The 13,465-nt window shown below is 43.6% G+C and overlaps 1 protein-coding gene across 2 annotated transcripts in view; it reads right to left on the bottom strand.

Moving 5' to 3' along the window:
• MSN (moesin) overlaps positions 1-9,768 on the bottom strand; it is a 36,843-nt gene extending 27,075 nt beyond the window's left edge. The window contains exons 1-2 of one of the 2 annotated variants that reach the window (XM_015860091.1): positions 9,639-9,752; positions 5,006-5,119 (exon numbers count right to left, since the gene is read on the bottom strand). Coding sequence is in view for 1 of the 2 variants with exons in the window: in XM_015860090.2 (XP_015715576.1) it covers positions 9,639-9,650 (12 nt within the window). In the remaining variant the exon portion in view is untranslated. Of the gene's footprint in view, positions 1-5,005; positions 5,120-9,638 lie in introns of both variants that reach the window. The other variant, XM_015860090.2, reaches the window with a different exon arrangement.
• Positions 9,769-13,465: the final 3,697 nt, after the last annotated feature.

The raw sequence follows: 13,465 nt of genomic DNA, 5'->3' as shown, positions 1-13,465 counted from the left end.
TTTTTTGTTGTTGTTGTTGGTGGTGGTGGTTGTTTTCAAACACCAATTTGTTTTGTGCGTGCTAGAAAGTGCCACTCTCTGGAGAAACAAAATATGTGGCTGTGCTTCATGTGTCTGAGCTTAACCACATCCCTCATTAACTTCAACTTAAAGGCACTCAGCAGGGCAGTAAGCATGTTTGAAATCCCTGTAGCAACATGCATGACATTTCTCACAGCTATTGAGCACACTTTTAAGGCAATGCCAATTACAGGTTACAAGGCTACAAACAAGTTCTTTGGTCCAGCCATCACCACCTTCCCCATTAAAATCAGTGTTATGACCGTGGCTGCTACTTCAGTAACCGAACACCTGAAACAATTCCAATACCCATCACTGGAAGCATATCAGACTTTCCAAGTAGACCGTTAGCAGCTGTTTACCCCTTAAACTTGCATTAGTCTAGTTCTTTCCTCCCAAGCTTCATTTCAAAGGCAGGGGATTTCCCATAACATTCAGCAGCTGCAAAAGAATAGTTCAGGGTGTTAAGAAGATGTGTCTGGTAGCCAAGATGAATTTTCAAACTATTAATAGGCTTTACAAACCAAACATCCAGTAAACACCTGCCAAAATTACAAGCAGCAATTTTGCTGGAAGGAGCTCAAAACAAGATCAAGACAGGATGCTAACAAATGTGAGCCACGCAGGCACACCACATGAAAGCTAAGCACCTAAAGGTTAATAGGCTAATAGACTCAATAACTAATTGCCTATGTAAAGGTCTCCAAATTCATATACAGTTAAGAACAGTAACTTGAAATGCAGGGCAGTAAGAAAGCCACACTCAGAAGCTGCACTTATCATTCATGAGAATTTCCACAGGGAAGATGCACAAAGATCACGTCTGTAACTGAGCTCTTACTTCTGCAGAAGGATTCTCATGTTTGGACAAACAAATTAGAAATGTGCTCAACTGTTTCAGATGCTTCTCTGTTCTTCAACCAAGAGACATCAAGCACTTAGGCTTGCTGATAACGAGCAAGAAGGGCAGCTACACGCAGCAGCTGCCTTTTCCAGACTTTCAAAGCAGTGTTTGGGCGTGGCACACTGAGTTCTTGGCCAGCTCACAGAGCTCACTGAGTATCTTGAACAATAGCCAGACTTCTAGGAGTTAGAACACAGCCTTATTGTGGGATTCAACTGCCCAGACTATGAGCCATCCCTCCAAATTTAACTGCAGGCAGAGTCAAATGTGAGGTAAATCTGTTTCATCATCCTGTGATTTTCAGTTTTATCATTTTCAGCGAGCTAGAAAAATCCTGCAAATTCCTTTCAGTACAGGGTCCCAAGTAGGCTGGCTGCTTCTACACACTTTTAGGTCAGTTCTCTAAAATGAAGGATTTCCCTGAAGCAGCTGAGTTCCACAGCACGTTTTAACGTGTAAATTTCCCCACTCACATTTTCTTCCCTCTCTAACCTATTTTTGGTTTTAAATAGCTCTGCTGGGACTGTACGTATCTTATAAAAGACCAGCTTGTGATCGCTAAAGTACCTTCTGTTTTTTTAAGCTCTGTATAGTTCAAACACTTGATTTTTCCTAATATAGAGGAGAGCAGCTACAACAGCAGAATACACAGAACCCTGCGTCTCAAAAGGCTCCCAAATGGATGGGTGTAGAGCTGCTGGCAGCAGCCTGGAGAGAGCATTGCCAGCACATGCAGGGTGTGGTCACATCATCCAAAAAGGCCTGTCACCATAATGCACCCTCAAGTGCCTCCTTTGGACCAGCATTAGTATCTGGTAACTTTCTGGTAAAGCCTGGTTGTCTCCACAGAGAATGGTAAGTGCTACAACTTAAAGAAAAGAACAAAGCTTCAGACTCTCAATGAACTGCTACTGAAACAAACTATGCCCAGCTTTCGACAGGGCTGCGTTTCCTGAAACAGTACTTTAACCACTGCTAAGAAGCACCTTTGAAATGCATCATCACCATCTGCGCTTCAGGGCTCTGACAGCTTGACACGATCTTGTGACCTAGAACTAGCTTTCTTTGGGAAACCATTTTTTTTAGGCTTCTGCTGGACAGAGACACCTTGCGTAGGTCAACTGTACCAGCACATGGAACAGATAAGCTAGGTGCACTCAGCAACAGGGCTTATATGTATTTCTTGGGGGGAGGGGAGATGTTGGGGAAAGAGAGAAGGAAAAGGGGTTTGCTTTTGATAGTTTTTTTTTTCTTTTTTCTTTTTTTCTCATTATATATGAATAGCTCTTTTACTGTCTCCATCCCTCCATGCTCCTGAAGATAACCTTAAGAACTTCTAGGCACCTACATAACACTTTGCAAATTCAAGTACTTTCCAAGCTATGTATGAAGAAGTCAAGAACTATTGTTCCTCCACAGACAACACAAGACCCTGAACAGTTCAATCCAATAGAAAGCGATCCAGCCTTGAAATTAGCCTCTGAGCATGAATTGGGACCAGGTGACCTCTAGAGATTCTTCCTCAGCTTAAATTTTGATAGTTCTGCAAGACCACAATAGCTGCTGGAAAGCTAGCTATCCTGTACAAAGCAGTTAGAACAACAAGCTCTGAATTTTAATAGAGAAAAATTATATAACCAGAACCATCCTGCCTATCAAGCAGCCAGCCTGAAAAGTTATAGAGTATATTGAGGAAACATATATGGATTGCTATTTAAATCACTATTCCTACTCAAAGGATAAAAAAGAAGACCAAGAGGGCTAACAGAATTGTTGAGAGCTCTAACTCTGCACCCTCAAATTGGTCTGTCAGGTCAGTTTTTACAGTGCAACAAAGCAGAGGAATAATACTCAAGAATCAATTTCAGTATAGCTCGAAAGCTATTTAGACTACAATTGCATGCTTTATTGGACTGTGTCACATAAAACAAAGTACATTTATGAAATGGTGTGACTAAATGATTGATCATACTTTTCCACTACTTAGTCATTTCCCCACCTTAACTATGTCTAATCCAGAGAATAAGAAAGCTGGAAGTCATCAGGCCTTAGTAATGGGAAAAGGAGAAGCCAGCGATAAACAGACAAGAATGGCTCATGCCTGCAAAATATATTATTTTTGCCTTAAAAAAAGTGTATCTGGAGAATACAGGAAAGCTCACAGCAGCAGTAGCAAAATTCTCTACTACACTGCATGTAAGCTTGTCTGACACTGATTTAATCTCAGAAAAAAAGCTCTGCATTATTCACACTCCAGTACACTGCTGAAGTTAACATCCTCTTCAGAAGCCTTTTGCTAAGCAACCAACACAGTGATCAACAGTGCTACAAATTTGCAAGAAAGCAGAAATCAGTTTGCACTACTGCACTCCACTACTTCAGTTATCCTCTTTCTGGTCTTTTCAGATATTTCTTTATCTCTATGCAGAACTGTTGCAAAAACAAAAAAGTATCTCTTCCTTCCCAGCATGCCATATAATCATGTCTCTCCACAGAACTGATCCAGAACTTTTTTCATCTGTTCATCCTTTTGTGGGCATCTCTCTCCTTTTTGCCTGTAGCTGTTAGTCAACCAGCCATGGCCAATGGGAAGAAAAGAACTATGTGCAGCCAAAAACTCCTTTTCCATGCCTGGGAGTGAACATGTTTGGGATGAGAACAGAACATTATTCCTTCACTGTTCACCTGACTTTTTGAATAGGGTCCTCAGGAGAGCTGCAGCTGCAGAAGCATCAAAACAAGTCATTTTACACAACTTTTACACAAGTCGTATCACTAAAACTCTTCCATGTTTTCTCCCCACTTAATACAGGTTCAGAAAGTTAATATACATAGACCAGGAACTTCTGATGGCCTCGCTACTCTAGAAGTAAAGAACTCCTTTCAGAGACATGCAGAAGGGAAGCAGCACTAGATCACCTGGCCATGTGTCCACATTTACTACAGGTATAATTGCCTCTTGCAAACATAAGGCCCAAACCTCTGCCTTTGCAGATTTTCAGCCTCCCAACAGCTGCAGTTGACTCTGTGTTTTTATAATCACCAAAGCCACCAGTGATTTTCTTCCTACCTCACTACCAAGTATTTACTGCACTATCTGTTTACCGTAAGAGCCAACAGTTAGCTACTGTAGTAAGAAGGGTGGGTATAATGTCAACAACTTCTAGAACACTTATATGGGTTTTTCCAGTTAAAGCATTCAAGTTGTTACAAAAAGGTTAGCCCAAAATTTGCTTTCTGTGAATCTAGAGACTTCAACCTGCTCTAGAAATTTCTGATAGGGTAAAAACAAATTCCTTTGATGCAGCAACACTGGCCACACTATGAAAATCCCTGCTGTTCTCAAACACTGCCAGGGAAAAGAAAGCAATTAACTAGCTGCTCTCCTTTTACAACAGTTAAATGTCCCCCACTATGCCTAGGCAGAGAAGGATTTCCGCTTTTCCATCATTGTGTCTGCAACAGCAGGGAAACTTCTCGCAGAGGATGTAGATTTCCACTGTCATCACATCGAGAGGGCAGACAAACAAGACACCTGGGGGAGGGGATCCAGGAGTTAGCACTGAGATCTTGGAACTCTTCTTGAAGCACTCCACTGTAATCGTTAGAACAATGACAGAGCACAGACAAAAGTTTTATTGTGCAAATTCAGGGAAGCCTTCTTGCAGCAAAGGAGGGGGGGTGGAGGGGGAAGACAAGATGAAAAAAAAAAAAAAAAAAAGAGGAAGTAAAAAAAAAAAAAAAAAAAAGAAAAAGAAAAGAACAAGTAAGCCAAATAAGGCTGTTTGAGCTGCAACAAGCCAGGAAAGAGTGCAGGAGATGACGTAGTTAGAGGAAGCTTTTAGTCAGTTTCCTTTAAAACTGGGAGCAGGGCCAGAGTTACCTCTGCCAGACAAGTTTCCCTGAGAGGTGTCAGTTGATCAGAAAGGACGAGGAGATCCCAGCAACTCAACAAGGGTCCCTCCTCACCCCAGTTACACAAAAAGACAGAAGGTATTTGAAACACTCCGTTTGCGTTTGCCATGTCTTTTATGTAGCTACCTTGAAACATCAACAAGCTCTGCACAAAGAGGAATTCACTTCAGACCAGATATCACAGCCGCTATGTATAAAACAACTGAAATGAGCTTCCTCTAGAGGCAACAATGACGTTTCCTGTCAAAAAAAAAAAGGAGTCCATATTAAGACATCTTATGAAGTAGCTGCATGAGAAAAGCAAGAACTGCAATTAACACTCTGGGGTGATTAATCAGATTAGGCAGTTGCCCCAAGGGAAGTGCTGTAACCCCTTGTAGGTCCAAAAAAAAAAAAAAAAAAAAAAAAGTACTACCTGTAAATGAGATAAAGTGATATAATATTTGCAAGAAGCAAGTAATGGCCAGTCCTGCAGTATTAAGCGCTATTTTCCCCATAGGATCCTTACAGCAGAAGTAGCAAATCTAGAGCTTTCCTTGGGCTTTTATTACATGCACCTTACCAGCCTACTTCTCGCTCAAGAAACAAACCAAAAAGCCAAAAAATCAAGTCAACTAATATGTAATCCTATTGAACAATGATACAATAAGCACTCAACCTTAATAATATGTCATTTAGTTTTACAAACTAGATCATGACTACCAGTTTAGATCAGGCACTCGGGATAGGCCTTCCTTGCTATGGCTTAAAACCACTGCAACAGATGTTTTCTGTAGCGCACTGACAGTTGGAGGTAGGGCTTTTCATAAAAAAGGGAAGTAAAATGTTAGCATTATGTATAAATAGAGCACAAAGGTTATTGAAAATCCCTGTTTAACTTCAGCATAGAAGGCTCAGAAGTACCAACAGAAACCTCTGCTCAGTGTCATCAGCCCCAACCGGTTCATCTGCCCAAGAAGTAAAACCTTGCTACTGTTGCCAAATCCAGAAACACAACGCAAGGTAGGGTATAAACATCCGATGGCATATATAAATCTATAACTATGGTAGTTAACCTGGTCCCAGAGCACACTCAGACTGTTTTAGCTATTGTTGCTTCCTAAGTACAAACTCATCTGAAATTCACCAATAGGGAAAAATCGGCTTCTATACAAAGCAAGGCCTTTGAGAGCTCTCAGTCACACCTTTTCAGTTCAATTCAATGCACGTGAGTGCTAGAAGAAAGATGCAATGGTTTGCCCAACCAGCTAACACCGACATCAGATCAAAGCCCAACTTCAATCAGCAGTGCCAAACTTTGTGAGTTATAAGAGGGAGGGGAAAAGGGAGATGCAACATCCCAGGACCAACACTTGGTAGGCAGAAGGCCTCTGGAATGCTTTCAGTATTCCATCATGCTGTGATAGAACTTCCAATCCAGGGCACCAAAAGTAAGTGTCCAGCCATTCCTAGCTATGGTTCTATCACTGCCTACCCTCTACCTCCAGCTTTGAAGACCTCTAGAAAAGCCCACAAGAAAAATAAATAAATAAATAAATAAATAAATAAATAATCCAATGCTACAAATGTAGGACTCTGCTAACAGCTGCCACTTGGTTGCAATGTTTAGTAGCAAGCTGCCACACCTCAATAAATGATCCAGCAGGATCTCCTGATTCTTACCACACAGTCCCACAGTGACCTCGAGTCCCAAAAGTGGCCTCAAGGACATCTGGAATCCAACTGGGGTCCATCAATATCAGCTGCAGGCTTCATGCATCTATCCGCAACTGTTAGGCTGAATTTTAGAAAACACTAAGGGAAAAGGCAGTGACAAATAAGACTTTATTTCTAATCTGAACTACCATAGTAGTTTTGTCAAATTAGATGTGAATAGTACAAAAGTCTTTCCATTACTTCTCCCCGGCTAAAATGTTTCTTGCAGTATTAAAGTTAAAGCAATTAACTATGGGGCTTGGACCCACTGTCAATATGACAATTCATTCATTTTTATCAAGATTTGGAACCTAGCGTGACATTCAGCTCAAGAATAGAGTACAAGACAGTGAACATGAGATCACAGCCAATCACAGCCAACTGTCTTCTCACAACCATCAGAGCTTGAAACTGACAACAGTTTGCAAGAGGCACTTTACCAAGCAACCACTTGCAATCCCTTTTCAATACAAAGTGTGGGGGGAATTATATGTCCTCTTTCACGAGTGATTCAACTGTTTGCATCCTGCATATCTTAGAAAAAAATATATATAAACAGGAGTTGGCCGCTTAGTTATAAGAGCACTCAAGATAAAACAATGAAGCCTTCCTGTGAAGAGTGTGGCAGGATTAGTAAGCAGATCTATGATGCATTTTCTGCATAGTCTACTAGGCCTTTAACAATCAAACCTCCTCTTGAATGCAGACATTACACTTCACAACAGCAAATCATGTGCCACTAGTTCGAAGGTTACCAGATTTAATCTTGGACTCCTATTAATAGTGTACTAAAGCATAGTGCCCCCATGAACAAATCTCATGTAACAGACAATTTCTAGCTAGGTACGTTAACATTTAGCCTGGCTTACCAGAAAGCAGGGCCTCAGAACTCAACAGGTTTTGCTGCTCAAGCCACAGAGCAGCCGCAGCATTTTCTGTATGCTTGGTGAGATGAATGATAAGAGCTACCAAATACTTTAGACACAAACGTTTTTCCTGCCCAGCCAGAACTGTTCCCTGGAACATTTCCTCCATCTGCCTTCTTCACAATGGATTTATTTTTGCGATGAAGCCTACATAAAGTTACGTCTTGCCGCTTAAGTTTCACCTACATTTGACCTCAATTAAGGAAATTAACTTGCATTTTATTGTTTTGTGAATTAAGTAGCTATTAACAAATCTTAAGCTAGAACGCTAGAAAGAATGTTTCTTTCACATGAACTGATTACACAGTTATGCCAGCATTTCCTGCTCCTGTGAACCACAGCTCAAGAAATGATGTTTAAAATACTACTTCAGTTGGGCCTGCAGTTGTGGCAGATGGGGCAGGAAACTGAAGCGACTACTCTAGCAGGAGGCCTTCAGCTTTCTCTCTCAACAAGCACAAACTTGTGAATCGCTTTCTGCAACGTATAGCAAAGCATCTACATTTCTTTATCTAATTCCAGTTCTGACTGTTCTGTCAGAACTAGAAAGCAGCAGTTGGTGAATGTGAATCCAGCCTAGGGAGTGTCTTGAATGGAGGCTGTAAGCACATTGTAATGCAGTGTCAAAACACTTGGGTTCATCTTATCAGCAGGGAACCCTGCCTCATAAGCCTTTCCATAACATATTCGGGATTTTTGGTCCGATTCGAGATAAGTCACTCCACAACTGCAAACTCTCTTCAGGTTAAAAAGCATCAACTGAGCTAATACTGTTGATCTTACTGAATTTTTTGCCTTTTTTAGGAAGTAACCCTTCACTAATCATTACTATTGTTTGAAGAAAGGCCTTTCAAAACCTTTACAAAGTACTGTCGTCTCAACCTGTAAGCGGCTGTTTTTTATATCCTTTAAGACTCCACTGTTTAAAATTAAAAACAAAAACAAGCAAACAAACAACACGCTAAAACACAGTAACCCAGCCCTTGTCTCCGAGAGCTGGCACGCTGGCATTTAAGCAAGCAAGAAAAGTAGAAGTCAGTTAAATATGTACTTAGTATCTATTTTAAAATGATATCATTAAACTACTTAAAAATAAAAATCAGGGTGGATTCTGTTTCAACTTCCCCTTATAGAGGGGTGTGGTTATTTTGTTTGGTTCTCCCCCTCACTTCTCTCGATGTAAGAGATACAGACTTTCAGTTTAAGACCAGAAGTCCCTAGGCCATTTCAGAACATTCTGAGTGAGGAAACATCCAGAGCCTTCCAGTCTGCTCCTTCCTGTTTTATCAACTAAGGGCAGGGAACAATTCTTTCTGCAGACAGGACAAATTAAATTGAGAAGCATGAAAAAAAAAAAAAAAAAAAAAAAAAAAGTTCCTTATTAGTCACTGAACTCCTGCTGTAAGAAAGAATCAAGTACAGACTTGAACAGGCTTTCTGAAGTATCGAGATCTCTCTAGCCAAGAAATACTTGGAGTCAAGCTGGGACAACCCCCCCCCCCCCACCCCCAGCAACCTGAACTGACTAATTACAAGTTGTGAAAACCCCAAACTTTTCCTCTCCACAAAGCACGTGAGAGGTAGCCACAGATTTAATTAATCCCCCATCGGGCTCTCCAAAGATTCACTCATCGCTCTCACAGCACAGAAGGCAGCGGCAAAGCAGAGCAGAGCAAAAAGGCGTCTCTTTATTCAGACATTTTAGAGAGGAGGACAGACGGCACCCGGAGGGAGTTGTCCAGCTCGCCGCTAGTCAGGCGGCCGCCTCTCGCCCGGCCCGGCCCCTCCGGGAGCGGGATGCTGCGGCGGGACAGGAAGCGGCCAGCGAGGAGCGCAGCACAAGATGGAGGGGCGGGCGGATCCCTCCCCACCCGCCGCATCCTCACCGCCGGGCCCGCGCTGCGCTCTCGACGGTCTGACCCTCCCTCCCCGGGTCACGGCCGATCCGTGGCCGCCGCCTCCGCCAGTGCCCCCGTAGCCCAGCCGCCAGGAACGGGGCGAGCCCAGCCAAGAAGAGCTCCCGGAGCCCCGCGGAGCGGGCAGCCGAAGCTCCGCCATCCCTCCTCCAGCCGGGCCCTGGAGGAAATTCGGGGCCGGACAGCCGGCTCACCCTCCCGGAGCGGCTGCGGGACACTCACCGTTTTCGGCATCTTCCCGGCGTCCTGGACACAGCTGACTGCTCGTCCTGCGCTGTTGAGGCTCTCCGCACTGCTTCTAACGGGACTCTCCCGCTCGCCTGTCCCGGCGCAAACCCCACCCCGCCGGCGGCCGCCTTCTTTTGGGGCTGTACCCGGGGCACGGCCCGGCCCCGTTAGCAGGGCGCGGCGCGTTCCTGCCTCGCGACGTCGGAAGGCGGGGCTGGGAGACGCCGCCGGGACTACGGCAGGCCTCGACCCCGTGAAAGGACCCTCTGCGGGGCGACCTCGGGAGGGAAGCGCTGTGGATGGCAGCGGCTGAGGCCCAGTGCGGCAAACACTGAGGAGTGGTCCGTCGTCCCCTAAATCAGGAGCCAGAGAAACCGGGAAAGCCCCATGATGCGAAGGTTGTTTGCATATCGTATATGTCACTGGAACTTCTGGTCCTTTCTAAAAGCATTATTTTAAACATTAGCCCTGTGTTACGAGCAGTTACGATTTTCAGAATAGGAAGACAGCAGTGGTGTGTGATAGACCCTTTTGTCATTCATTTAGTCGGAGTTGCGCGCAGCGGGTGCAGCTCAGCGGTGGTGTGGTAAGTCGATGGTCTCTGACTCATGAAGGCATTCACTGAGCATGCTATCATGTACAACGTTCTTATAGCTGCCTGTTTCACTACGAAGCACTCCACCGGCTTCAGGTATTTGAAAAGCATAACCGAAGAGGCTGTGGCTTCCTGTAGTTTGGCAGATTCACCACTCCTGGTCCTCCAGCCTCCTCGGAGAACGTCACCATAATTACCTGGTATAAATGAGCTGTCAAATCCATGGGTGAAAATAGTATGAGGGCCACTCCAAAGCTTCCTGTGGTATCACTGGGAGAGAGCCGCTGATGGACAAAGCCAAGCTCCAGCCTTTTCACAGGGCTTTAAAGAAGGTGTTTAATCTCATTTGGGACTTTGAACATAACTGACAGAAAAAAAAGAAAAAAAAAAGTCATTATTTTCATAAGATTCATAAGATTGAGGTTACTCTTTGGAGGGTTTAGTCATTCATTTTCATTCCGATAATAGAGTGAAGATGATAAAAGTCTAGCTATTTTCTTGCTATATTTAAGGAGTTACAGTTTAACTGACGTTTTCTTCATAGTGCTTAGGACAGGAGCCATGATGCGAAGGAAGTCCCTTCCTAGTGAAACAATTGGATCCAAAGCAATCATATTTGCACTCATGGTGTGCTCATTAACTATATATCAAGCATACTGTAAGCAGTCTGAATGGGTGAGACAAAGCAAAAGGAAGTCACCAAGCTTTACCTTCTGTCCTACTACTTCCTGTCCTCTTCCCTTCTGTGAAGCACCAGAATGAGACATCTGAAATGTCTGTGCTGCAGGATGCTCCTGCTACAGTATCTTCAGAAATCCCTGCTGCAACAGGATCTGACCTCTGCCACAGCTTTGCCAGCTGCTGAGAAGAAATTGCAGTATCAAGTTGTCCATTTGCTAAGCTATCTTTAAAGGCCTGGCCTCGTGTGAAAACAAGCCCATCCACGGATTCCGTGAGAGCTACAGACAAGAGTTATCTTTCCTCCCCAACTGAAGGATGAGGTTTTAAAAGTCAGCTGTCAAAAGCTCCTCCTTGGAGGAGTCTGTACAGATAAGTAACATTGTCCAGGGCCTCAAAAATGCCATGATTTCCAGCCCACTCAGGGCCTAGATGATATTCAAATATTTCAGAATTTTAAGCATTCTTCTAGGAGAGGCTCTCATATTTCTCTGGGGATTTCTTATCTTGGTTGTGTTCAGATCATGTGTTCTTTCAGGCAGAAAAAAGCACGTCAGTAATGTGGTCTGGAAAAAAAAATAAAAGAAGAACTATTTAGCATGAGTTCTTTCTTCAGTATACAGTTTTATTGGATTAATTCTGGGTAACCTGGAACTTTCTCATAGCTTTGAAAGAATCACAGAATCACAGAATGGTTTAGGTTGGAAGGGACCTTTAAGATCACCTGGTTCCAACCCTCTGCTATGGGCAGGGACACCTTCCACTAGATCAGGCTGCTCTAAACTCCATCCAGTCTGAGGGCAACCATCCAGCCAATTCCTCATTCAGTGAGTGGTCCGGCCATCACATCCATTTTTCTCTGATTTGGCAACCAGGATGTCATGAAGGACAGTGTCAAATTCTTTGCACAAGTCCAGGTAGATGATGTCAGTTTCTCTTCCTTTATCCACTGACACCATAACTCCATCATTAAAGTTTGTCAGGCATGACTTGCCCTTGGTGAAGCCGTGTTGGTTATCACCAGTCACCTCTTTATTTTCCCTGTGCCATAGTAGGGCCTTTGGGAGAATCTGCTCCATGATCTCACCAGGCACAGAGGTGAGACTGACTGGCCTGTAGTTCCCTGTAACTTCTTTTTTTCCCTTCTTGAAAACAGGGTTATATTTCCTTTTATCCTACCAGTGGGAACTTCACTAGACAGCCATGACCTTTGTCATGTTGTTTGCTTTCTATGCTTTAAAATTCTCACAGCAGTGGGAAGAACAAAGGGGAATCTAACAGATATTATGGGACCTGACTCCAAATATTTGCAGCTCAAATAATAGATAACACAACTAGAAAGGACAAAACAATGAATGGGCATAAACTTTGCCAGGTTGGGTGAAAGGCAGTGATGTAAAAATGCTCAGAAAGCTACGTAGGATTGGAACAATATGAGTTTAGGAGATTGACACTGCCACCTTCTCAGCACAAGAGGATGGGCAAAAGTACTCCTGGCCTATTTAATCTCAAACTAATCAAGAGAGATTATTCGTATGGATGATGGAGGAATCAATTCATACTTTCTTAACAGGATGATTCAAAGCTTTGTATGTATAAAACCTAGAAAACCTTTTTGTCATATCATGAACTAAAGAGAAAAGGCCCTGGCTGTTCTCCATGGTTGTATGTGGCCTTTGTGGATGAATAGTAGCAAGCCCTACCCATGAATCGCAGCTGCAAAGGCCTGCCTCCACTGTTTCCTGTTATGATCAGACTCTCTTTGCAGTTAGAGTCTAGAGGTGAAAAGCCCAGCAGGTGCTTATGTGCAGTGTTGGCAGACTTTGTTGCAGAAAGGAAGATTACTTGGATTCTTAAGCGAAGATCTTCAGTTGTGCCCCAGAGCAGCTCTCTGGGGCACTCTCTGGGAGTTGTTTCTCTCTCTCTCCTGCTGTTTCCTTCTCAGGCATTTGATATGGGGCTGAGTTAATGGCACTGGTGTGATGATGAAGTAGGACTCCTGCCTTTCTGACTCAGAGATCAGGAGTTCTGAGACAATAGCTAAGGACACCAAGCAAGTCATTTCATGTTCTGGGCAGCCTGGTCTAGTGGTTGTCATCCCTGCCCATGACAGGGGGGTTGAATCTAGATGATCTTTGAGGTCCTTCTCAACCCAGGCCATTCTGTGATTCTGTGACTCCCAGAGAGCCTGAGAGCCGCTCAGAGGCTCAGTAGGTGGCTCTTATACAGGTGGCCACTGGATAGGCATCTATCAGGAATGCACTTACACACTGAGGGTTTCTGAACATTTCATAATGTAATAATCAGGAGTAAATGCACACAGAGGCTGTACAAGAGAATGAAAAAGTACCATAGAAGGACCCCCATTACTGAACAGGAACCAGGGAGAAGTCAGTTCTGAGTGGGTTATTCAGATCAGTACATTCTGTCTGATTAAAACAAAATCATGCCCAAGAGCATGTGGATCACCAACACCTGCAATGAAACATCACTGCTAGACTCTAGCTGCAGAGAGCCTGATCATAACAGGAAACAGCAGAGGCAGGCC

This window comes from Coturnix japonica, chromosome 4 (genome assembly GCF_001577835.2).
Source record: "Coturnix japonica isolate 7356 chromosome 4, Coturnix japonica 2.1, whole genome shotgun sequence".
NCBI lineage: Eukaryota > Metazoa > Chordata > Aves > Galliformes > Phasianidae > Coturnix > Coturnix japonica.
This window is presented reverse-complemented; position numbering and strand designations above follow the sequence as displayed.